The 22,577-nt window shown below is 37.8% G+C and overlaps 2 protein-coding genes across 10 annotated transcripts in view; one reads left to right on the plus strand and one right to left on the minus strand.

Annotated features, from left to right (window-relative positions):
* Positions 1-12,067, minus strand: part of GABPA (GA binding protein transcription factor subunit alpha) — a 34,638-nt gene extending 22,571 nt beyond the window's left edge. Inside the window, exons 1-3 of one of the 2 annotated variants that reach the window (XM_069472416.1) lie at positions 12,028-12,067; positions 5,442-5,544; positions 1,987-2,131 (exon numbers count right to left, since the gene is read on the minus strand). In XM_069472416.1, coding sequence (XP_069328517.1) covers positions 1,987-2,131; positions 5,442-5,518 — 222 coding nt within the window. In that variant the 5' untranslated portion in view covers positions 5,519-5,544; positions 12,028-12,067. Of the gene's footprint in view, positions 1-1,986; positions 2,132-5,441; positions 5,545-11,486; positions 11,537-12,027 lie in introns of those variants that run through there. The other variant, XM_069472415.1, reaches the window with a different exon arrangement.
* Positions 11,402-21,281, plus strand: ATP5PF (ATP synthase peripheral stalk subunit F6). 8 transcript variants are annotated; one of them, XM_069472423.1, is made up of 4 exons: positions 11,402-11,578; positions 16,063-16,233; positions 20,423-20,547; positions 21,104-21,281. In XM_069472423.1, exons 2-4 carry the CDS (start codon positions 16,070-16,072, stop codon positions 21,139-21,141), a joined length of 327 nt encoding a protein of 108 aa, XP_069328524.1. In that variant the 5' UTR covers positions 11,402-11,578; positions 16,063-16,069; the 3' UTR covers positions 21,142-21,281. The 8 variants fall into 8 exon arrangements, with proteins under 8 accessions (XP_069328524.1, XP_069328522.1, XP_069328518.1 ...); XM_069472421.1 differs by having other exon boundaries at positions 11,405-11,578; positions 16,055-16,233; positions 21,104-21,280; XM_069472417.1 differs by lacking the exon at positions 11,402-11,578 and adding an exon at positions 11,987-12,123.
* The last annotated feature ends 1,296 nt before the right edge of the window (positions 21,282-22,577 follow it).

Genomic DNA, 22,577 nt, shown 5'->3' on the forward strand with positions numbered 1-22,577 from the left:
CGCCTGTAATCCTAGCACTCTGGGAGGCCGAGGCGGGTGGATTGCTCAAGGTCAGGAGCTCGAGACCAGCCTGAGCGAGACCCCGTCTCTACTAAAAATAGAAAGACATTATATGGACAACTAAAAATCTATATAGAAAAAAAATTAGCCGGGCATAGTGGCGCATGCCTGTAGTCCCAGCTACTCGGGAGGCTGAGGCAGTAGGATCGCTTAAGCCGAGGAGTCTGAGGTTGCTGTGAGCTAAGCTGACGCCACGGCACTCACTCTAGCCTGGGCAACAAAGTGAGACTCTGTCTCAACAAAAAAAAAAAAAAAAAAGATTCCCCTTTATTTTACATATGAGTAAAATCAGGTAAAGTCCAGTGACACTGAGTTATTCACAATAAACCTTTAAAAAGTTGGCCTCAAACAAGTGAAAAGAGTTCTAGAGTCACATAAGCCTGGTCAAATTCCAGTGCACCCTTTTGTAAGATACACATTGGGCAAATTATTGTTAAATAATTACTCTTTAATCTTAGTTTTCACACCTGCAGAATGTGATTAAGAATATGTTGATTTCAAAGACTGATGTGAGGATTAAGTGACATAACTTAGAAGTGTTTTACAAGTATTTTTTTTTACTCAATGTATCCTGCCCACATAGCTCCAGTCCACCAATTTTTAATGGCTATCCTGAATTTCAATCTATGAAATTTATTTATTGAATCCTGTTTTTAGAATATTTGAGTTGTTTTTAGTTTTTGCAAAACCATGAATGAACATCCTCATGCATACAACTTTGCCCACCCAGGTGAGGATATCTATAGAACAATTCACTGAGGTGGAAATGTTAGGTATTTTACATTTAACATTAACAAATACTAAACATCAAACTACCTTCCAAAAAGATTATGCTAATTCATCCTCTCACTTAACAGTGAGAGGATGAATTTAAGGATCTTAAACCCTAAAATTACATTACTATACCTACCTCCATTCCCTAGTTTTAGGAGAGCTCTATCTCCTCACCACTAATAATTACTAGATTTATTTTGAAAGGAAAACATTAAAGTATGGTTAAATGGCAACTAAAATATTAAAAATGAAAATATTTCAACTTACTGTACAACAAAATCTTATTAAAATAGTAGCAGCATATGATGATTTGAATTTTCAAAAATCTAAGGCAAAAGTTCTATGATATCAGAAACAGCCATATCATAAAGGCGGGGGGGGAGGTGTAAAGAATAAAACAAATAAAACAATCCCAAAGATGAAACAATATATAATACATTAGTATAAGTTAGTATAAAAAATATAAAACTTCAGTACTTACTCATACTTCAGTACTTACTCATGTTTAAGGAAGGTCATGGGAAACTATTTGACCAATCCTATTTAGGATACTACCTTTTATACATAAAAATACTACCTTTCTTGAAAGAGTACCATAAAACATGAATGTGAATATTTTTCCAAACATATAATACTGCCATGGGTAAAAATTCTATTGCAATAAATTCCAAGAAATATCAGTTGATATTTAAATTCTTATCCAAAATTTACTGCCAGAGAAAATAAATATAAAAGGGCAATATAAAAATCATTAGTCAAATGATCTCTTTTTAAAGATAAGGAAACTGACGCACAGAAGTTAAAAGCTAGCTAGAATTATACTTCTTCAGCTTCCAAAGTTAATGTGTTTCCCACTACTCTACATTTAAGCTCATATTCCAATTTATTTAAACTTCTCATTTTCTATTTGTAAAAGCAAAAACCAAATGTTTGATTTAGTATTCAATCTTTTAAATATAATTTTAAATGGAGGAAATTTTGCTGAAAAAATTTTTTATTTATAAATGCTTAAATTTTACAGTAATACAGGTCAAATCAACTTACAGAAGAGATAAAGGCTATAGCTAAAGGAATAAAATACTAACAAAATATAGTAACATTCCTATTCAGAATGAAATAATGAAATACAAATTTAAAAAAAAAAAAAGTTACCTGGATATCTTGCAGGCAAATTTCATGAGCATCCAGGGAACAGTGTAGTCTTGGTTCTAATAGTTTCTTTAAATTGCCTATTGGTTCATTGATGTCTATGGCCTGGCTTACACATTCAGCTGGGGCATAGGTTTGTTCTACAATGCTAAATGTTGAAGGACATAAGGGTTATCAATTACATTTTTACCCTGGATATTAAAATAACAATATGCTCAAAATAAAATACAATATCAAAACACATTTTTGGTCTTTGAAAATTCATTTCTACAGATAACTGTGGTAGGCTCATGACCAAATAGTGTTGCTAAATTGAACACTGAATTTTACAGAGAAATGCTAGCTTGAAATTTAAAGCATCCTTGAAAATATATGCTTCATTATGTACAAACATATGTATGTGGGTATGTGTACACACATAAATATTGCATATACATTATGTAAGGGGAAATGTTTGCATTTATATTATATTTTCAAGTTATTTTGAAGAATTTTTGCCCAAAAAGAATACATTATCTCCTCAAAGTTTGTGCACTATCTCTACTAGTCAATTTCCCTTCCCAACATAAACACAATTTAATTTAATAAACGTAAAACAATAACATATGAAAATACAAATAAAATAAAATACTTTGGATTTAATCTCAACACAACTGGTTATAATCAGCACAGCTCCACATTTAGAAACAAAATATTTAGTTAGGCACGATGGAGCACACCTGTAATCCCAGTGACTTGGGAGGCTGAGACAGGAGGACAGTTTGAGGCCAAAGAGCTCAAGGTCCCAATGAGCTATGATTGTACCACTGCACTCTAGCCTGGGTGACAGAGCAAGACCCAGTCTCTTTTAAAAAAACAAAACAAAATGATTTGTATTCTTCTTCAAAACTCTCTTAGGGCTCCTTTGTATTGTTATTTCACACTTTGAATTCAAAAGAGTTAAAATCTTTGGTAAGTAATTCTATATATCTCTTGTGAATCCTTCTATAGGGCCAAACAGAGGATAGACACTAAGTAATATTTGCTGAATTGGGGAAATACAATTAAGTTTCTAACATGTTTAATTTAAATATGATTTCAATTTCATTTGCAATTATTGAAAACAGTGTGTATTAAAAATTTGTCAAGTTCCATTTTCATATAAATTCCACGTATAGTGAGATATATACATGATAGTCAATGAATGTATATAGCTCTAATTTTTTCTAAAACATTTAAAATTTATAAAACAGATCACACATGATTAAAAACAAGCTTATTTTAAAATAATGGTATATTACTGCTATTTGTTAAGGTGAAGAAACTGGGTATTTCAACTATGCATTTATACCAAATTCTTCACCTATAGCAGAGTAGGCTTACTTTATTTTTTTTTCTTGTAACAATGATTCTTAAGATTCAGATGTTGCTTTAAGACAGATTTTTAAAGACCTATTTTGTATCTGCTAAACAAATTTTTAAAAATTTTTTGATGCTATCATTTAAAACTTGGAAGACAATGTGAATTACCAGTTTCTCTTGAAAAAAATGTGGATGATTTCACATCACTGGGCCTAAATTCCTGCACAGCAACAATCTGCTATGGGTGTGTAGCAGCTATTGCCAGCTTCACATATGTCAATACGTAACTGCTGACCTGTTATCAAGATTATCTGCAAAAGGCCAGACAGTAGGCTTTGTGGGCCACATTTATTTGTGTGTGCACGCGCGCACGCGTGTGTGTGTGTGTGCGCGCGCGTGTGTGTGTGTGTGTGTGTGTGTGTATATAAAAAAATAAATATATACATGCGAGGCAGGCTCCAGGAAGGCTCCCAGTGATTCTCCCAATATTCATACCTTTTTATACAGTTCCGTCCCACATTGTGTGGACTGTGTGACCATAAGACTAAGATAAACAAGATATATCACTTCTAAGATTATATTATTTTAAAAGACACTGTTGGTTTCCATACTGGCAGTCTACGTCTCTCAGACCATTTGTTTTCGGGGAAGCCAGCTACCATGCCATGAACAGCCCCAGAGAGAGCCCCATGTGATGAAGAACTGAGACACCCTGCCAATAGTCTCAAAGTGATCGTGAAGGCAGATATGCTAGCCCCAGTCATGTCTTCAGACAACTGTAGCCCAGGCTGACAACTTCACTGCAAGCTTATGAAATACCCTGAGCCAGAACCACCCAGCTAAGCTGATCCCAGGTTCTCGACTATGACAATAATAGATGTTGGGTGTTTTAATCTGCTAAGTTTTGGGGTAATTTGTTATACAAAATATATATATTTGTGTGTATACATATATTTGTGTGTATACATACATGAATAAATCAAGAGAAACATGCATTCTCTCTATTCTTTCTTCTACTGGAAAAAGTAGGATAATCAAACAAGTTAAAAAACTCTGCTAGAAACTTAAGGTTTTAAATCTCAACTGCAGTGTCAACACTCAGTATCCAATTTAACCTTAGTTATCTTATCCAGTCCCACTGTAGTTGTTCTAAACTTTGTGGCTTCATAGAGATTATCTATTACTTTCTTTTTATCCAGTTCTTTTTATTTTCAGTGTATTATCTTATCTCCTGCTTTACAGAGTAAAATAAGGACGATTAGCTATTACTTTTCTCAACCTTCTTATTGACCCCCAAATCTCCATTTCTACCCATATTCTCTCCTTGGATTCTGAATTCACTACTACGGCTCTCCTTTCAAATAAGAAAGATCCTATTATTATTCTAAGAATTAACACCTTTTACTACACTTTATGCTTAGTACTGTGCAAATAATTACTCAAATGTATGTCTCCTCAAATACAATGTGGCCTCTATAAGGGCAGATGAGTGTCTCATTTATTCATATATTCCTGTCAGTTACTAGTTTGTAGCAGTTACTTATAAATATTTATTATACTAGTTCAGGTTGAAGTAAACTCTTTCTGAAATAAAAGTAATGAGCACTGAGGAAAGGAAAAAAAGAATCAAATAGTGCCCCCTAAGGGAAAAACTATTGCAATCGATTGCTTGACCATTATTACTTACACTTATTACTACCTTTAGTTTAAAACTGTCTTTCCCTCTCAGCTATAAACTCATTAAATCAGAGGCAAAAAAGCAATTCATTATCTCCTAAAATGCTGAGATGAATTTAAGAAAAAAGCCCAAAAGAACTATGGCTTGATTCCTGATTTTAATTAGGTATATTGACAATATTTAAAAACCGACTAGCCTAAGCAAAATAGCAAAACTCTGTCTCTACAAAGAATACAAAAACTAACCAGGCACAGTGATATGTGCCTGTAGTCTCAGCTACTCAGGAGCCTGAGAAAGGAGGATCACTTGAGCCCAGAAGTCTGAGGTTATGTTGAGCTATGATGATACCACTGTACTTTAGCTCGGGTACAGCTAGAGTAACAGAGACATCCTGTCTCAGAAAAAAAAAAAAAAAAAAAAAAATTCAGAAAACACCAACCTTTCTTCTGTGCACTCTGGTTTCTCTGTTCCATCAATCTCAATTTCTATCAGCTCCTCTGCTTCTCTTTTAGTCATGGTTGAAGTATTTCAAAAGACCAGTCCTGCAAGAGTTAAATTTTAAGAGATTTTGAAATTATCTGCATAAACAAAAATGATATACAAATAGACTCCCAATTCAAATAAAATCATAGGGCAAGCAGAAGAGGGAGAAGTAATCTTCACATGTAAAAGAAAATCCACCATGACATTTATAAACATTTTAACTGGTGCTTATTAGCCTGACATGACAACTTCATCATTCTATTGGATTTGTTGGACTATTTTTTGCCCAACCTCAGTCAATAAATTAATTCAAGTTACTTCAAAATCAAGTGAAAACTATACTAAAGCAACTCATAATCTCAGTAACAGATTTAAACCTGAAGCTTAACATGGAGATGAACTATAACTGCTCAGCTGAAAGTTATGTCTTATTAGCAGAATTTACTGCAAAGCATTGCACTGATAGTCATATAAATATATTAATTAAGGCCAGGATCTGTGTTATAAATTACATCTCTTATAAATGCAATTGCAATATTATAAAACAGCAAAATAAAGTAACAAATAATAGATATGCACATTATTGCCCTGATTACACAAACTAAAATTTTTTAATGATTTATTTTTTCAGATGTGGTTTTATTTTAAACAAACTACTACTTCAGTTTTTAATTATCTCATGTAAAATTATTACCTACTGCTTTAAATGACCATTGATAAAAAAGCATTATAATTTTTAAAATGCTAAGTAATGTATATATTGCATATATTGGTATTTCTTTGTGGCCATTTCCAAAGTGTTAATTCTGTAAGTTCCAGGTTCTGTTACTAACTACCTTATCGCAGGTCAACGAATTTATCTTTGTCCACGGCACCTTCAGAATAGTTTTCTAAGTTTACTACCACATGTAAAAATGGCATATCTTGGACTTACCAGGAATATTCCACTAAATTTGGTATTCCAACATTTGCAAAGGACTCTGCCTTCTCACTTGTAAGATTTGACAAGATGAAGAATTCAAATATTCATTCCTATTAATAGCTATTATTTACTGAGCATCAGGCACTGCAATCAAATGCTTCACATAGAGTAATCCTGTTTTGAGCCCACCCTCATATGAACACTATCCAGAGGTCAGTGAGGCTAAACCACCTGTGGCTCCATAATGTCACACATTAGGTGTATGGACCTAAGTACACATTATTACAGGTGGGACCAAACCAAGGTTTGTTCTAAGACAGGCTCTGTATTGCATACACTAGTACAAGAGCCGCCAACTTCTCTTACCTGGAGTATTGCAACAGTTTCCCAACAGGATTCCCTGTGCCTGCCCTTGCCCCTCTGCAGTCTATTCTCAGTCAATACAACAGCCTCTTTAAAACTGAAGCTAGATCACTTCTTTGATATGCCAGTCACAGTAAAAGCCAAAGACTTTACAAAGGCCTTACATGATCTCCCCCCATCCCTACCTCATTATCACTCCCTTTCCCACACTAGCCTCCTTGCTTGTCCTTGTATCGTCCTGCCCTATGGGCTTTGCTCTCACTGTTTAGTCTGCCTGGATCCTACTTTCCCAAAATGCTCTCTTGGCTAAATCCCTTACCTCTCTGAAGTCTCATCTTCTCAATGAGATTTACTCTGACCACCCCCATTGAGTTCTGTAATATCTCTTCTTTTTCTTTTCATAGCACTTGCCCCTTAGCAAGCTATATCATTAATTTATGATATTTACTGTCTTTCTTCCCCTTTTGGATCTTTATCAAAGTGCAAAATTGTCCAAACTGATCAAAGGAACTTAAATTGGCTTGTCTGGACTAGGGACTTCCCCTACCTCTTGAAGAGGGAGGGACCTCAACTTCCCAAGGAATGGAGGTCTCTGTGGTAGGCAGAATAATGACCTAGAACTTGTAAATAAGTTGCATGGCAAAGGGGAATTAAAGTTGCAAATGGAATTAAGGTTACTAATCAACTGACCTTAAAATATAGAGATTATCCTGGATTATCAGGTAGGCCAAATGACAGCACAAAGGTCCTTAAAAGTGGAAGAGGGAACTAGAAGAGAGAGCCAGTGATTCAATGTGAGGACTTGACCGGTCTGCTGTGACTTGACTGGCTCTGAAGATGGAGGAAAGCCACCATAAGCTAAGGAACACACGTAGCTTCTAACAGCTAGACAAAGAACAGATTCTCCCTTAGAGGCTCTAGAAGAAATGCAGCCCTACCAACATCTAATTTTAGACCACAGAGACCCATTTCAGAGTTCTGACTGCCATAAATGCAAGATAATAAGCTGGTGTTTTTAAGCCACTAAATTTGCAGTAGCACTAGGAAACTAATAGTCTCCCTTCCCACTTCAGAAAAGGCTATAACTCTCTTCAGGTCCCAACATCTCTAACTACTGCGTAGCTGGTTTTCTGAAAACTTAGTCTGTAAATAGCTGGCACCGACATCTAGACTGCCTGGTACAAAAGTGATCTGATTTTTCCAACATTATTAAGGATGCTCTCACACTTGTCCTGTAAGGACAAACAATAAGAGGGTAAGGTTATCCACCTGAATAGACCATGCAAGTCTAGCAGATTGCCTAGGCTCCAGCAGGTTTCTTTTTGCGACGATGAAAGGATGAAGAACCTTTGTTTTCTTTTCTTGCAGATGCTGGCCTAAGAGGTCTTCTCTTTCTTCAAATAAAGCTTACTCCTTAACAGGTGCTATGTGTAAAATTGTGGAATTCATCCTGAGTGCTAATTAAAAGTGCAAAACAAATGGTGGCCCAATAGAGCCCTATGTTGCAGAATAACATAAGCTACACAAGAGCAGGGATATTTATTCACAAATATATACAAATATATACTTTCAAGAGTGCCTACCCTCAGTAGGCACTCCATTAATATATGCTGAATAAATGAATGTTATAAGGACTATTTCACACTACATAAAATGGACTATAAATACCACAAAGGCTTAAACATAAAAGGTAAAACTATAAAGCTAATAGAAGGAAATAGTGGGGACTTCTTTGTGATCTAAGGGTAGAAAAGGATTTCTTAAATAATATTCCAAAACCAGAAACCATAAGGAGAAAAACTGAGGGATTTAATTACACAAAAATTAAGATTTATGTTCAATGGACAGGCTACAGAATGGGAAAGTATTTCTAATACCCCAAAATGACAATGGACTACTAAATGGAACAGACAACAATCTCCTGAAGTTGATAACCAAAAAACCAGTCAGGACAAATTAGAGTAGTAGGCAAAGCATAGGAAAAGGAAATTCACATAAAGGGAAACTAGAGTGGCTCAAGATATGAAGAAATGCTCAAATTCAAATCATTCAAAAATGCAATTTAAAACAAGGAACTTGTGTATGTATGGCAAATGTCAGAAAATTAAATGACAAAAGTAGAGACTTGGGGACATAAGACAGCTCTAGATATTCTGCAAAAAAATCTAGCAGCTCTTACAAATCAAGCAAGCTTATACCTATGACCCAGCTATTTTGCCCCTAGATAAGCACTCCAGAGAAATTCACAAATTGTTTGACAGTAGCTTTTTTGGCCACAGATGGAAAGTGAACCTAATCCCAATACCTATGGTGAGAAAGTATCCATAAAATAAAATGTGGAAAAAGCACATACTATGGAATTTTAGTACCAGTTTGAAACAAAGAAATAATGTTCACACAAAATTAATAAATTATAAAAACTGCTCTGTGTAGAAAAAAGTGAGGACAATAGGTTTATAGCACAATAGCACTTCAAAGATCTTTTATTTTCAGGACTTATAAGGAGGTCCCTTTCCATCTCCATACCCAATTTTTTAAAAAAGATTAGAAAACATATATATGTTCTGGGAACTTTGGCAAAACAGAAAAGCATATGAAGGAAGCATAATTGCTACATGCTGAGAAATGGCCCTAATAGTTTATCAGCACGGACACGTAGGGCTCCCCTGATATGAGCACTAAAATAGGAAGTTGTTAAAAAGGAATTTATCTTATGATATTCCAAAGTCATAGACCCGTCCCTAAAAAGTGCCAAACAGAGAAAAAAAAAAATACAGCCCATATCGTTTCAGAGAAAAATCATGTTACTCCATCTCTTAATTGATCTTTCTCTCTCTCTCTCTCTCTCTTCCAGTTCTCTAAACTTAGCCTAGAGAAGCAATGGAGAGATTTGGGAAATAGTCCAAATCTTTTATATCGGTTCTTGAGAGAGTCTTAGTTCTTTTTCTGGAATCAATCCCTCAGGATTCTATGTCAATACTTAAGAAAATGGAGATGAGACAATTGCTTGGAGTCTCTCCATCTAAGGGCTGCTCCTCTCATTAACTACATAGAACAACTTCACATCCTTTCATTAACACTTTGGTTTTCCTAAATGAAACCTAATCTGGGGTTCAGAACCTTTGACAAGATGGATACAAACTAAACTTGAATTTAACTAAAAATTCTAGGAAATGTTAGTGTCTTTTAAAACAGGTATGTTTAACGTTCTCTTTTGGAACTATGAATAAATTTGAAGATTGTTGTTCTTCATTGCAATGCATTATTAATTTACAGAGCTTAGGACAATTATTCCCAATATCTAATATAAATATTAGTGCAGTCTGGGGGGTACCTGCATGTTCAACTGCACATTTTCCCAAGCTAACAAATGCTTTCAAGTATGTTAGGAAATAAAGTCAACACTAAAGCTCATAAACCTCTCTGTGCATGTACACACACACACACACACACACACACACAAAGAGAGAAAGAAAATATGGTAAAAGCTTAACAGTTGGTGACCCTCAGGTAAAGGGTATAAGGGTGTTTATGGTTTTTTTTTTTCAATTTCCTGTAGGTTTGAAGTTTTATAAATAAAGAGCTAAAGAAAGACTAAAGTTAACAGTTTTAATTTAGTACTTGGTCTCATGACTTGCTTCAATTGAACATGTAGGTCATTATTTATTTTGTTATTTCGTGACCATATACCCCTCATGACATATTCCTGCATATACAATCCAGGTAAAATGGACTTAAGTCCACCCTATTCCAGGATATGTCTAAAAATAAGTGAGCTTGGAAAGCCTGCATCAAACCTGGGGAGAAAGGCTACTCTCTTAAAATAGTTGCTGAAGAGTTGATCAATGTCTTCTCAAGTTAAAGATTACACAGTGCCTAAAAATGTTATCACTGCCTCATTCTACACTTCCCTCAAGTGAAGCTTTCTAAATCTTTGCTGCTCCCATGAGTCAGATCTACTGCTATTATTAGTGGAACCCACTCATAAAGTGACTTTTATTTCTAAATTACTACTTGTCATCTTGCAATACAGTATTAGGCACTGTTCTCTCTGCCATCAACCTAATCAAATCGGGATCCCTAAATCCAAAGATGCACACATACATACATGGCTTATCTCCTAGTACACAAAAAACTTTAAAAGTTGGCAAGCTACACTAATCCACTGTTATCTCCTTGGTTTACTTCGTCACTTAAAAAAAAAGAAAGATGGATATCATATACGTTAATAAATTGTTTTGGTGCAATTGTGAGACAATCCTAGAAAGACAAATGGATTTTAAGTGAGGGGACAACTGAATTGGGCGTTGAGACTGATTTTGCGTCTTCCTCTGAAATCCCGGGGGCATCAGGATCATATCCCGACTGCGAAGACGGAGGACGGCCACGAACTTCAGACAGGCGAGGAAGGGACAGGGACCGGAGGGAGTGGCGAAAGGTGACAGGTAAGGCCCAGGACCCGGGGGCGCGCGGTCCCCCGGGCTCCACGCCGCTCGCCCCCCGCCCCTCCCCTTCGCTCCCCGCACAGCCTCTCCTGCCCCTCCCCACCCGGCTCCCTCAAGTCTCCACGAACGGAAATGGGAGTCACAGCGCCGGGGACCAGCGGAAACAAAACACAGAGGCGGCCGCGGGGGGGCCGCTGTGGGGGAAAAGGCCCCGGAACGAGGCCGGCCCGCGCGGGCCCGCGCTCCCCTCCTCCTCCGCGGCCGCACTCACCCGCTCCGGAATCGGCCCTGTTGCCCCCGCCCGCGCTCCAGAGCCGGCTGAGAACGGCAGCGGCGCGGGCTCCACGTGCAGCGTCTCTCCGGGTAAGACCTGCAGCTCCCACGGCTCGAAGTGTGAGGCCCGCGGGCCCTTCCCGCGGAATCGGCGCTGAGAAACCCCAACCCCCCTCCCGCCTCCCAGGCACCCCCGGGTCCAGGACTACAACTCCCAGCAGGGTGCGCGAAACAAACGCCCACGGCAACTGAGTCTCACGAGACACAGAGGAGCACAACGCCCCAATCCGCTTTGTTTTACAGTCTCACTTTCCCTGCACAGTCGTACATCTCAACAGCCCTAAGCAAGAGGACACTGACTTGGAGGGGAGCTTGAACTAGGGGAAAAGGCCATCAGCGTGCGCATGCGTATTAAGCAAGGTTTCCAAGAGGAAAAAAGAGCGGGTCAAATTAGGCGGAGGAAAGATGGCGGAGGCTTCGCCAGGGGACCCGGAAGCACTTGCCCTCCACTTCCTCCTTCTCTTTGGCTTCTGTCTCACCTAGAGCCGTCCGGTCGCAGACTGTCTCCGAGACGCTTCCTGTCCGGTGAGCGTCGACCGACTGAAACGGCGGCCCATAATGCATAGCGATGGCGGGTAGGCGTGGGAGGGGCGGAGCCAGGGCCGGAAGTAGAACGGTGGCGGCGGTGGTGGCTTTGGCAGCTCGGGACTGAGTGCAAGGTGACTGGGAGGGTAGCTAGTCCAGCGTGGCCTCTTGGGATTCCAGTTCTGGGTGTCCTCACGAGGGCCGGGCTGCCTGTTACCTCTGCTCTACTAGAAAGAGAGGTAGCCCTATCTCTCGAGCACCTTCATGTCCCTGGTCTGAGGTCACAGCTGACCTCGGCGCTTTTAGGCCTTGAAGTTAGTTTGCCATAGACTCAATAAATAAGACTGATAATACCCTCCCTGAGGACAAACCGGGGAGGCGCGGAAGGCAGGGAGGCCGGGGGATGGGGGATCGGGGTGGCGGGGAGGGGGGCGAGTCCCAGGCTGGCAGCCTGGCTGGGGCAGTCCAAGGTCAGAGGAGCGGGACAGGTGTGTGGCCAGGCCTGGCCAGCCCTGCCCACCCCAGACACGCGGGAGGGTCTTCTAAAGTATTTACGCAGGACATGCACCATAAGAGGTAAAAGAGTAGTAATAATCTTGAAAGTTTGCTACCCACCTAAAAACTGTGGTGGTTTTTAGGCATACGCAGTGAAGAGGCGGCGAACGGACTAACCGGACTAACCGTAGGTTGGGCAGTCATTATAAATGGGAGAACCATGCTTCCTCCCACGACAAGGCCTCTGCAACGACTGTACCCTTTTCTTGCTGTTGCCTTCCCCAATCTTTTTGTTAATGTCAAATATGATCATGGCTCCTGGCACCCGATAGTACTCGAATAGAGAATTTATCGCAGATGGTGTTTTACACTTGTTTGTGTAATGACATGTATTTTCTGCGTGACTGGACAATCCACACTCACTACTTAGTGAAAAAATGAAAAAAAAAAAAGTAAAGGAGAAGGAACAAGTTTTGATATGAGAGTATGTGTTTATTTTTGGACAAGTTCGTAGGACTTATAAGAGGGATGAGAGTTGTTGAATACAGTATATAGGTTTGGGGTTCAAGGAAAGACCAAAATGACAGATGTGATTTAGGAATCATTAGCACTTAGATGATAGGTAATTGAAAATATGCAAATGGATTTCACCTATGTTGCAATAGGTAACATCTTTTCATTCAGTTAGACTTAGAGCAAATTAACTGTGGGATTATGGGCAGTAACCTTTCTTAGACATAGTTTTACCATCTGTAAAGCAGGGATAAGAACACCTTTTCCTAACTCTTTAAGGGTATTGCTGTAAGTGTACAAGGGGAAAAAATATACAGAAGTACTTTGCAAAATATCTAGGGCTGAACAAATGTCAAGTGAACTTATTGTTGAATGTTAAGCGTGTCCTTAGGTTGCCAGAAGGGAAAATAAACTGAGTTGTACACTATTTTTTTGTGTATTTGTGTTGAGTTAGATTCAACTGTGTAACTTCAGGTAAATTAATCTCTAAGCATCAGTTTCTGTATGTGTAAAAATGGGAATGATAATAAGTGGCACCTTATACTGTCATCTGTTGTTTGCTTATAGTCTTTTCTCAAGTGTTTTTCTCTAATGGGGTAGAGAGTGATATACTTTCTTGAAATAATTTGCTTTCATCCTGTCAGGTGAAGTATATCTTGTTGATTGTAGGATTTCTTTTGATAGTTTTTAAATGCTGTTGGAGGGTTTGTCAACCTTGGCATTATTGACATTTTAGACCAGATAATTCTTGGTGGTGGTGGTGGTGGTGGCGGCGGCACTCTGTTATTATCATTATAGGATATTTGGCAGCATCCCTGGCCTCTTAACCATTAGAAGTCAGTAGCACTCATCTTAGTCAGGACAACCAAAAATGTTTTTAGACATTGCTGAATGTCTTCTGAGGGATAAAATCTCCCTTTTCTCCCCCTACCCCCACCCTATTTGAGAACAAATCGTCTAGCTAGTGCTTCTCAAACTCTCAGTGGTAAAGGGCCATCTCCCTGGCCCCCCATCTCTTGTGGATACTTTTGAAGAATACAGCAAAAAATGAGTAACCAGGCTGGGCATGATGGCTCACACCCCTGTAATCCCTGCATTTGGGGAGGTCAAGGTGGGAGGATCACTTGAGGCCAGGAGTTCAAGACCAGCCTGGGCAACACAGCAAGATCCCATCTCCACAAAAAAATTTAAAATTAAAAAATAATAAATATTTTTAAAAAATGAATTACCAAAAAACTGAGATGAAAAAATGAAGTCACACAATATGCAAGCTCTAATTTTTTATTTTTAAATTCAACAGGCATAAATTACTTGAATTATTATAAAGGTTTCTGAATGCTTAGTCCCAATTTCTATATTTAGACCAGTAACACAAGTTGGTATCCTTCCACTAATCCTGTTATAACTTAATAGAAGTCCAGTGTCAGTGTGGTGATGATGACTTATTACTAGGTAATTTTAAGGAGGGCATGGGGAGCATGTTAGCATATCAAGATTTCACTTAAAGATTCAGAAATTTTACCAAGTTGTGTTGAGGTGTGAAATTTTGTTGCCATTCCAACACAGAGTTTGGTAAATCCTTTGTTTATAAACTCAGTCTTAATTTGAGGGAAATTTTCTTTTAATTATTTATGGCCATCTTATCTATTCCTTTTCTTCTTGAGTTCCTGTTTGCATATATTTATTATAATTTGGAATATGTTTTGCATTTAATCTTTAAATCACTAAATCAAATCTCAATAGGGATTGTCCTCTCCTTTAATTTATCTACTTAAATTTCCCAGAAAATAATGTATTTTAGCTTCAGGAAGTCTAAGGAGTTGGAATTCTTTAAGTCCTTATTTTTAAAATTCAGACTTTCATCTTCTTCACAAATTCTGTTTCACTGATAAGGTTGTACTACCTGATCTTCCCCTCTGTCGTTGCTTGGCTCACTTGGGCTGGTCAGTATTTTTCCTTGCTGGTTCTTTTGGACTTTGATTTAATTGTTATAGAGTCCTGCAGTCATTAACAGGCAGAGCAGTTTCTCCTCCATTGGGCCTTCTAAGTACAAATTTTCAGGTTATCATTTCTGGCTGCGGCAACTGTCTCCAGTTTCCCTGTCCGGCTCTCTTGACTTTTTGTAGGCATCAAGGAAACCTGGTACATGAGTTTGAGACCAGTGTTCTTTTCATCATGGGGGTAGGCAGTATTCTAACAGCCTACCTCTGTTTCCTCTACAGTCTAGTCTGAGACTAAATTCATGGGAGAAGAAACACCCCATGCCAGATTTTGTGCTTTCTTTCTGCTCTAATCCTGGTAGAACCTCAGGCATGAGTTGTACCTAACTGCTCCTAGATTCCAGGGCTTTTTTGTTAGGAACCAAAAAACTTGGAGTGGAGAATAAAGAAGAGAAAGGAACTGTGGTCAGATATAGGCTGAGTTCTGGTATTATTTAGTTCTATAATTAGAATGAGATTCCTACTGTATCTGCGGTCACCATCCCCTGGCCAAGGACTGGTACCAGTCTGTGGCCTGTTAGGAACCAGGTCACACAGCAGGAGGTGAGCGGCTGGCCAGTGAGTGAAGCTTCATCTGTAGTTACAGCCGCTCCCCAACACTTGCATCACTGCATAAGCTCCGCCACCTGTCAGATCAGGGGTGGCATTAGATTCTCAAAGGATCTTGAACCTTCCTGGAAACTGCGCATTCGAGGGATCTGGATTGCAAGCTCCTTATGAGCTGAGGCGGTGATGCTAGTGCTGGGGGTGGCTGCAAATACAGGTTATCATTAGCAGAGAGGTTTGACTGCACAATAAATGTAATGTACTTGAATCATCCCAAAACCATCCCTGCCCCCCACCCCCGTCTGTGTATAAATTGTTCTCCATGAAACTTATCCCTGGTGCCAAAAATGTTGGGGACCTCTGCACTATATGATATTTAGAGGTGATCTACAATAAGTATATTAACATTTCTGATGCTTGTTTTCAGTAACATAGAATCACCATGATTCTTCAGAGGCTCTTCAGGTTCTCCTCTGTTATTCGATCGGCAGTCTCAGTCCATTTGCGGAGGAACATCGGTGTTACAGCAGTGGCATTTAATAAGGAACTTGATCCTGTACAGAAACTCTTCGTAGACAAGATTAGAGAATACAGATCTAAGCGACAGTAAGTGGGTAGATAATCAACCACAGCGTAAATATAAATATTCAAAGTATGTAAGTTTAAAGATGGTAATAAAAACACTTGGTGTTTGAAAGTGTCAGACTTTCACTCAGCTGATCCCTGACATAGACGTCCATTAGGTGCCCTCAAAAAGGAAGATAAGGATCTTGAATTTTTTTAAAGTCTCAAACTCTGTCTTCTTTATACGGGTTCCAAGAAAGAACCTTATTAAATCTACTGTCATTTAAAATATATTCTTACTATAATGTCATTTATTTAAACTAAGCCAATTCATAGAAGTACATAAGATCTTGGAAATAATTTAGCAGCTAAATTTGAAAAAAGTAAGTCCCTTGGACGTTGATAAGCCTAAGACTAAAACTAATTGGGAAAGAATGTGTCATCAAAGTATTCTAACTCTCAATTTAGTGCCCTGTGATGACATAATTTGGGGGAAATATATAAACATAGCATTTTTTAAGGATATTTTTATAGGTCTATATCTCTGGGACTATCAAAGGACAAAAGAGACTGAAATGGCATAAAGTAAGTCTATAAAAACAAGATTACAGAACCACAAACTTTTGGAAATGAGTGACCACCTTAGCTATCATCAGATTCAACCCTCAAATCTTAGGGAAAGTTGTATACATCAATCCATAGTTTTCATCTTCTTTCATTTAGTTGTCTGTTGTGTGCAAAGCACCGGGCTACTAACTGTGGTGGGCCACACTGCATTTCCGCAATAGTTTTAAAATCTGAAAAGGGTAGAAAGCTTGTAAGCAAGTAAATACAGTATAAGGTAAAATGGGTTAGGTGCTAAGATAGTGACACATTCAGTGTTTGGGGAGTTCATAGGAAGTATAATATTACTCCTTTCTAGTTGGAGGCATTGTAGAAGACTTCTCGAAAGAGTTAATGTTTTATCTTGGTGTTGAAGGCAGTGTTTGGGATCATTCATCTCTCTTGAGAATCTCATGGAGGGATCAATGATCCTCTGTGGATCGTCTTCCCAATTTAAAAAGAAAAAAGTGAAGAATTTACTCACATAATTTTGCTTATAGCTTGAAAGAGTTCTCTTGGCTGGGCATGGTGGCTCACCACGCCTGTAATGCTAGCACTCTGGGAGGCCAGGGTGGGAGGATTGCTTGAGGTCAGGAGTTTGAGACCAGCCTGAGCAAGAGTGAGACCCCGTCTCTACTAAAAATAGAAAAATTAGCCAGGTGTCGTGGTGCACACCTATAGTCTCAGCTACTCAGGGCAACAGAGCAAGACTGTGTCTCAAAAAAAAAAAAAAAAAGAGTTCTCAAACCTACAGAAGACCGTCAGTACACACCTACACCCAGGGGTCTCCTCTGGGTTAAGACCAATTGCTATGAAGGTTGGATAGATAAAGAGGGTTAGGAGGAGGATATCTTTCAGGAGGAAGAATGGTGTGAGCTAAGGCATGAAAACGAAAGCACAAGGTGTATTTGGGGAATTGTGTAATTCTGTTTCCCTGGAGTACAGGTCGTATTAGGAGTATAGTGAGCAATAAGGATGTCATGGGGTTAGAATGAGGGATTATGAAACGCCTTGATTGTGGACTGGGCAATTTAGATACCATGTGGTAAACATTTGTGAGAAATTAAAGGTTTTTGAACAGGATGGTTAGGGTGGAACAAGATTATTTTGAATTAGGAACATAATTTTAATCAGTTTATCGGAAGATTGGGATGAGAAGACAGCAAAGACAGACATGTTAGGAAAATGTAATGATTCAAGCATTAGTTGGTGAGAACCTTCATAGCAGTGGGACTATAAAAGTGACAGAGTCAAGACACTGAGAACTGGTCTTGGTGAGCTGGTAGAGGGGTAGAGGAGAGGAAGCAATCAAAACAGATAGACTTTTGAGACAGGGTAACTAACAAAAAGGTGTTGCCATAACCAAAACTAAGGAGGAGAGAGAGTGAAGAGATTAAAATATAATAAGGTACCATGTGCTTTATAGACATGGTTATGAAAGTCTGACAACCCTATGGATTTTATCCCAAATTTATATATGAGAAAATCAAGAGTGAAAGTTAGAATTTGCCAAAAATCACAGTATTCAGTAAGCAAGTATGCTGGACTGGTCAGGGAATTTTGAGTGTCTTCTGTCCAAAGGTGGTGGTACATCTTAGTATTGGTACTATTTGCATTTTAACTGTCCTTGAAAACCTGTCCACTAAGAAGTCAGTGCTTAGATATACCTTGAATCTAAGGAATGTTTTGGGGATCGTTCATTCATTAGTGCAAACAGCATGGAGAGGTGTTTTAAGCATGGACCCTGGGCTAGAATCCAGCACTACTACTTATTAGCTCTGTTTAACCTCTGTACCACAGTTTCCCCATATGTAAAATGGGGATGGTAATAACAGTACTTCACCATCTCATAGGATATTATAAAGTGTAGATGATTCAATAAATTAGTGTGCCTAGTATTTGCTAAATGCAATAAACAAGTATCTCCTGAGTGTCTACTTTGTCCCGGTCACCATGCTGGAGCCTAGGATATAGTAATAAACAAGATGGGCAGTGAGACTTATATTCAGTTGAAGAGGCAGATGGTTTCTGGCCCGTTTTTATCATCACAGAGCATATTAAATTTATAATAACCATCATCCATTAGTAATCAGTATTAGAGTATCTGGTTGAAGGCTCTATGTAGAACTGTATTGTCCATTTCTGTAGCCATTATCCACATGCACTATTCAATAATTTTATAATTAATTATAGTTAAGTATAAATAAAAATTCAGTACCTTATCACATTAGCCATATTTCTAGTGGCTGCCATATTGGATAGCACAGATACAGATTTCTAATATCACAAAAATTCTGTTAGTGCTGATCTAAAGGAAAATTGGGCACTTAACAAGAAACATCATGAATAAGTTCTTAAATTGGACCTGTTTGTGTATTTTTTGTGGAAATTGTTTAACATAAATAAGACTCCATGCTTTGATCATAGGCATGTGTCAAAATATTACTCTTGAAGGAATTTTCACTTGTACATTTTTAAAGTTTATAATATCGTCCATTGATAGGCAGTAACGTTTATGACAGAAACAGAACAATTTGTTCAAAGGATTAATTAGACCTAATTGGCCCTGCTTTTGTTCCATGATGCTACGTTTATCTTCCGAAAACATAATTCTAATTTTATCATTTTATTTCTTGGCAAATAAAATACAAGTTCCCAGTCTTAACATGCTAGGCCTCTCATGATCTGGGTTCTGCTGGTTTTTCTATCTAGACTGCTTAGTATTTCCTGCATATGGCAATGCTTCACCACCTCCAAGCCTTTGCTTTTTCAGTCTTAGAAGGTCTCAAAATAAAATCTAGCCTCAGATGCCTGATTTACCTCAAATGCCACCTTTTTTAAATGAACATTTCCCTGATGAGCTCAGCAAAAATGATCTCTCCTCAACTTGAATAGCTTTTTGTTAAACCAAGTCTTTGAAGCTCATTGTGTAATTCCCTTACAAAATAAATGTTTGTGAGCATGTAATCTTTTTTCTTCTAAATTGCACAATCTCAGAAGGTAGGAAATAATTTGTTTCTTTGATAGACCCCTATTATGAAGCCTTAAAGTTACTAAAATCTTTTAAAAACCATCTAGCAATGGCTGATTTACAGCAGTTGATAGTAGATATGTATTGAGTGCTCAATATGCCAGTCACTATGCCAAGTGATACGTGTACCTTATCTCTTTAACTCTCTTAACACCCGCATTTGGTAGGACCTTCATTTTTAGATGTGGAAACTAAAATTTAAAGTGCTTTGTGCCTCCCTCTGGTTTGTACAGTTACTGAATGGTAGAACTGATGTTCAGATGGAACCAGTCTTTGACTCGGAGCTCACAGACTTAACCATTACACCTTATTGCAACTTAGACCCTAAGAGATTCCAACTTAATAGGTATCCTTCACACTGACAAACCTGGAATGTTAGAGAGAGATTTGTTTGAAATTACCTCATTTATGTTGAAATCTCATCATATTAAACTAGTTAAATCGAAATTCAAGCGGAAATACTTGTTTTCTTTCTGCAAAGTCTTTTTCCCTACATGAATACCTTTAAAAGGTCTATTGAAACTTGATGGTGAAAGGTAATTTGTTTTTGTAAACTAGTGCATAAAATTAGTTTTTATTTGCTCATTTATACAACAGGACATCTGGAGGACCTGTTGATGCTGGCCCAGAGTATCAGCAAGAACTAGAGAAGGAGGTTTTTAAGCTTAAGCAAATGTATGGTAAAGCAGATATGAATACGTTCCCTAACTTCAAATTTGAAGGTAAGTTTCTTTAATTACAGATTTGTTCTTGTGGGGGATTAAGTGGAGAATATTTATAATTATTTGGATTATTTAGAGGATTAAATGAAAATTACATCTGAATTTATTAGAACCATGACACATGTATGCAAAGCTCTGGATGAATGTTTGCCGTTAGTATAGGAGATCATATGACATAGAGATTAACTGGTGAGCATCTGAAATCAAACTGCCTGATCTTGAATGCTGACAATATCACTTACTAGCTCTGTGAACTTGAATAATTAAACTGGTGCCTGTTTCCTCATCTGACATTTGGGGAGAATTATACTATCTTCCTCATGATAGTTATAGTTAAATGACATAATATATGCAAAGTCAATTAATAGATAGCCTGGCGCGTAGGAAGTAATATATAAATGTTTAGCTATTGTTATATTTCTATGTAGATATTTAAAAACAGTAGATATTCACTAAAAAAATTCAGAAGATTGATGAGTTAAATCTTGAAGCATTCTAGATAATGCATATTATTGCAATATGGCTAAGCGTGAACCTTTTTTTTCCTTCTCCTTAGATCCTAAATTTGAAGTCATCGAAAAACCCCAGTCCTGAAAAAATGAAGTAAAATTAATCTGGTAATTTGTCATAGATTAGTTATACAACTAATTAGAAGTTTCAGAATAAACATACATTTCACAACTGTCAAATGTTCTTTTACTTCTGATTCCAAATAAATTATTTGGTGATGTTGAGTGTATTCCTGAGTGTATTGAATTCTGTGTTTTAGGCTTGTTTTTAAATCCTTTCATTTGATTGTAATGAAGCAGTTGGAAACTATGGATAAATTAGCCACAACTTGCCCATAACCCTGCCAGACTCTTCTCACTGTGCAGGAGTATACTTTTAAAAACGGAGACTTATTGCCTGAGGTGAGCCACCTTTATCTAACCGAATGTTTATTCCAGTGGAGGGATGTTATACCCTCTCCTAGCATATTAACAAATAAATAAATATAAATCCTTTGATAGAGCATCCTCAGGAAATTCAGTTATAATTTTTAATATATATAGAAACATCTGTTCTGTTTTGATTTCCATCTCTTCACATGTTAAATGCTTTTATTCCAGTAATCCAGATCCTTTGTCTTTGCTTGCAGATCACAGTCTATTATAGTTCTGTACAGATTGAGGAGGGAAAGGTGGGAACAAAGTGGAAGGAGAGTTCTACAAAGGCCCTTACTTTAAAAGATTAAACTATATGGTGGTGTTTTGTCCAAGTAACAAAAGATCCAGCAGATATGTCCTGTATAAGTGGCATATCAGACACCGTGAAAATTTCAGTAACTATAGACAGTTCTCAAGGAAAGTATTTTCTAAAAAGGAAAACAACCAGGCGTTTTTATATCTGACAATATCTCTGATGTTTCAATAAATACAGGTCTGAATAAACCTTTAAAGATTTTCTTTAAAAATATGAAGTAAATAGCCGCCTTTATGAGATTTAGCTCACTTCAAAGGAAATATATTTATATTGTGGCATGACATAGCTGAAGTCAAACCTAGTGAGGAATACCTTTTTGAAAGATCCACAAATATTTTCTAGTGGTATAGGTGTGATTAAATAAGATATGTAGGGAAGGAATGGGGGAAGGTAAAGTAATAAAAGAAGCAGCCCAGTTTGCAAATGCAGCTAAGCAATGACAGATTAGTTGAACTACTTTTATTTAAATAATTGTAGGCATTGAAATAGTATCTGATGTTTAATTATGGCAGTATTTACAGGTAACTGAGGAAGTCTAGTTGCTCAGGGACTTTCTCTAACCTCCTGTGACCTGCCAGTCAGTAGAGAACAAACTGACCTTTTCCCTCCCTCTGCACTTAAAATTTAGTTGAATTTTACCTTTTATAGTCTTACACCTGTTTATCTCATATGCATTTTTTTATCTGTCTCACAACTATGTGGGGTTTCCATATCACAGTCTCTTCATTGATTATTGAAATGGGATTCTGTTTGTGATTAACTGTAAGAATTGCCCCACTCCCATGCCC

The sequence above is a fragment of the Eulemur rufifrons genome, chromosome 7 (genome assembly GCF_041146395.1).
Source record: "Eulemur rufifrons isolate Redbay chromosome 7, OSU_ERuf_1, whole genome shotgun sequence".
Taxonomy (NCBI): domain Eukaryota; kingdom Metazoa; phylum Chordata; class Mammalia; order Primates; family Lemuridae; genus Eulemur; species Eulemur rufifrons.

Excerpts from the sequence above, each read along its gene's own strand:
- ATP5PF (XM_069472417.1), top strand. Across the intron at positions 16,234-20,422 it reads GAATACAGATCTAAGCGACA|GACATCTGGAGGACCTGTTG; the intron begins GTAAGTGGGTAG and ends TTTATACAACAG. Across the intron at positions 20,548-21,103 it reads CCCTAACTTCAAATTTGAAG|ATCCTAAATTTGAAGTCATC; the intron begins GTAAGTTTCTTT and ends CCTTCTCCTTAG.